Genomic DNA, 2,381 nt, shown 5'->3' on the forward strand with positions numbered 1-2,381 from the left:
GATTTTAAGAATGCAAAAAGAGTTTCATCATTCACATTAATTGTTTTATTATAATTTGTGATGAAAATATGAGCATTTGCTGCTACTGTCTGTTGTCATTAATATACGTTAATTTATTCCCACGTACTTTGTATTTAGTTTATGAAATTATGTGCTTTCAATAAAACTCATATACCTAGAGTTATTAATTTCTCAAGTTATCCGGCCCGTTGAAAGTGCTGAATTACCCAATGTGGCCCGCGGTTCGAAAAGTTTGGAGACCCCTGATCTAGACAATCGGCTCAAAAATGGTGGCAAATTATATAATTAATTCTCGGTACTCATTTCTGTTAGAGGCTTAGTCGACCCCAGGGCCATAGTGTGGCTGGAGGGATTAGGTCAATTGAAAAAATGCAATGACCTCATCGGGACCTGAATCCGCGACCTACCGGCTTGTAGCATAGTGCCTCAACCAACTACGCTACCGCGTGCCCCCATGTGAGTGCCTGTATAAGAAGTAAGTCTGTCACGTCTAGTAAATGCAATGGGATCTTCTCAAGCCGTCACGGGATCAAGATGGAATGAACCGGGACCCCGATTCTTACTCTCCCTCTGACAGCACGGCTGGCTTTTCTACCCTAAAGATGGAGGTGATAAGTTCCTCCAAAATATTGGTATCTATCTATGGATCTACACATCCCCATATCACAGAAATGTTGACTGTGTAGGAGCGAGGCCGCAGAAAAAGGTAAACGCCCAGAGAGCAGATGCTTCTGTGTGGGTGTAGGCAATATCAGGAGGACGGCAGCTGTATGTGTAGTGCTGTTACACTTACCGTCTGTCAGTCCATGCTGATGCCGGCACTTCCGAGCCTCAGCTATGACGGGGTCGCCAGAATTCTGAAACACATTAATTTACAGCGTTTTTTTTTTCTCGAAGGCATACGACATGTAAACCACGTGATATTCAAATCCGAAATTTCGGGAAGCTGCCATTCGTCTTTCCAATTTCATAATTTCAAAGGGCGAAGAGAAATTTAATTATTTCAATCACAAAACTGCGTAAAAATGTAATCTGCTTTAGATCGATTTCCTTTCTGTGTCTAAGGGCTAATATGCTCAAATATTTTTATAGCACGAGAAAGTCTTAGTTTTTAAAAAATTTCATTTCCTGTTTATATCATAGCGGTTTAGTTCACTACATTTTAGTTTGGAACGCTCTCTCATTTGAATGTAGACTCATATGTAAATTTAGCTCCTTTTATGTCAAGTTAGTTTCGAAAAATTCACAGTTTCAGCAGTGTCTTCCAATTTAGAAAAGAATGAACTCGAATTAGGACTTAGGTCTCACAATTTATACCCCAACACTTGCACATCACGTCTCTACCGTACATATTGTTATGAATGCGAGTAAATTTCACAATATCTTTGCGTGTTCTCTGTCAGGTTAGCGGTAGGAAACAGAAAACAGCGCAGTGACACCTTATACATACGCCCACTTGAAGCAATAAACTACCAGAATGCAACGTATAGCGCTTAATGTTGTATGTACTTGCATCAGGACAACAGCCCTTATGGAGAGACCAACCGTAGGAACAGCGGATGCGTCACGGAATCAGATATAGTTACCAACAGACACAATGACACTGAAGAACTACAGAATGGGTCAGCAGCAAGGAACAGTTATATAATTTGCTTTGTAATTTTAACTTTATTTATAATTGATGTGTTGGAGAGCGATCGAGTCCAGTTGATACACCAGCTACTATTGATCTGATGGAATAAAAATTGGTAGGGGAAACAAGCACTAGGAGGAAACCTGAACACGTGCTACTCACTATACCATAAATCCCATATGACACGACCTATGAGAGAACTGAGTCTTCTGAGGTGGTAAATCGGCAACTAACTACCTGAGCTATGGCATGGCCTAATTTTATTGTAGTCTTATCTCCTAATCTGAACTAAATTCGGAACCTGGCAAGCAAGTGCATTCTGCGGGCATGCGTACTGCATGGGAGTACCTGATGCTGGTCGCGCGTCGGCCGTACCATGTCACATCAGTCACGGGTCCTACCTGAACTGTGAATAAGTCACACAACCCTAGATTATCATCAAAAGCTTTGCAGAAATATTGGCGGAAAATATAAGATTACGTGGAGAGCAGCTGCGGGCCTTGTCTTCCTGTTGGTTGTTTCTTAGGCATAACATAGAACTTTTTTTATTGCTAGTGGGGTGGGACTACGTCCCTTGTACTGCGGCCACTTCTGGCCTATTGTACCAGCCCCAGATGATAGGTGAGGGTGATTGTGGAGCAATTGGTGGAATGAAGATTGGCAGGGGAAACCGAAGTACTCGGAGAAACCTGCCCCAGCGCCACTTTGTCCACCACAAATCCCACTT

General features: G+C 42.2%; 1 protein-coding gene across 1 annotated transcript in view; it reads right to left on the bottom strand.

Annotated features, from left to right (window-relative positions):
- Window positions 1-2,381, bottom strand: part of LOC111870771 — an 8,304-nt gene that overhangs the window by 4,433 nt on the left and 1,490 nt on the right. Inside the window, exon 2 of the mRNA XM_023863294.2 lies at window positions 815-878. Coding sequence (XP_023719062.1) covers window positions 815-878 — 64 coding nt within the window. The remainder of the gene's footprint in view (window positions 1-814; window positions 879-2,381) is intronic.

The sequence above is a fragment of the Cryptotermes secundus genome, unplaced genomic scaffold (assembly GCF_002891405.2).
Source record: "Cryptotermes secundus unplaced genomic scaffold, Csec_1.0 scaffold307, whole genome shotgun sequence".
In the NCBI taxonomy this organism is placed as follows: Eukaryota; Metazoa; Arthropoda; class Insecta; order Blattodea; family Kalotermitidae; genus Cryptotermes; species Cryptotermes secundus.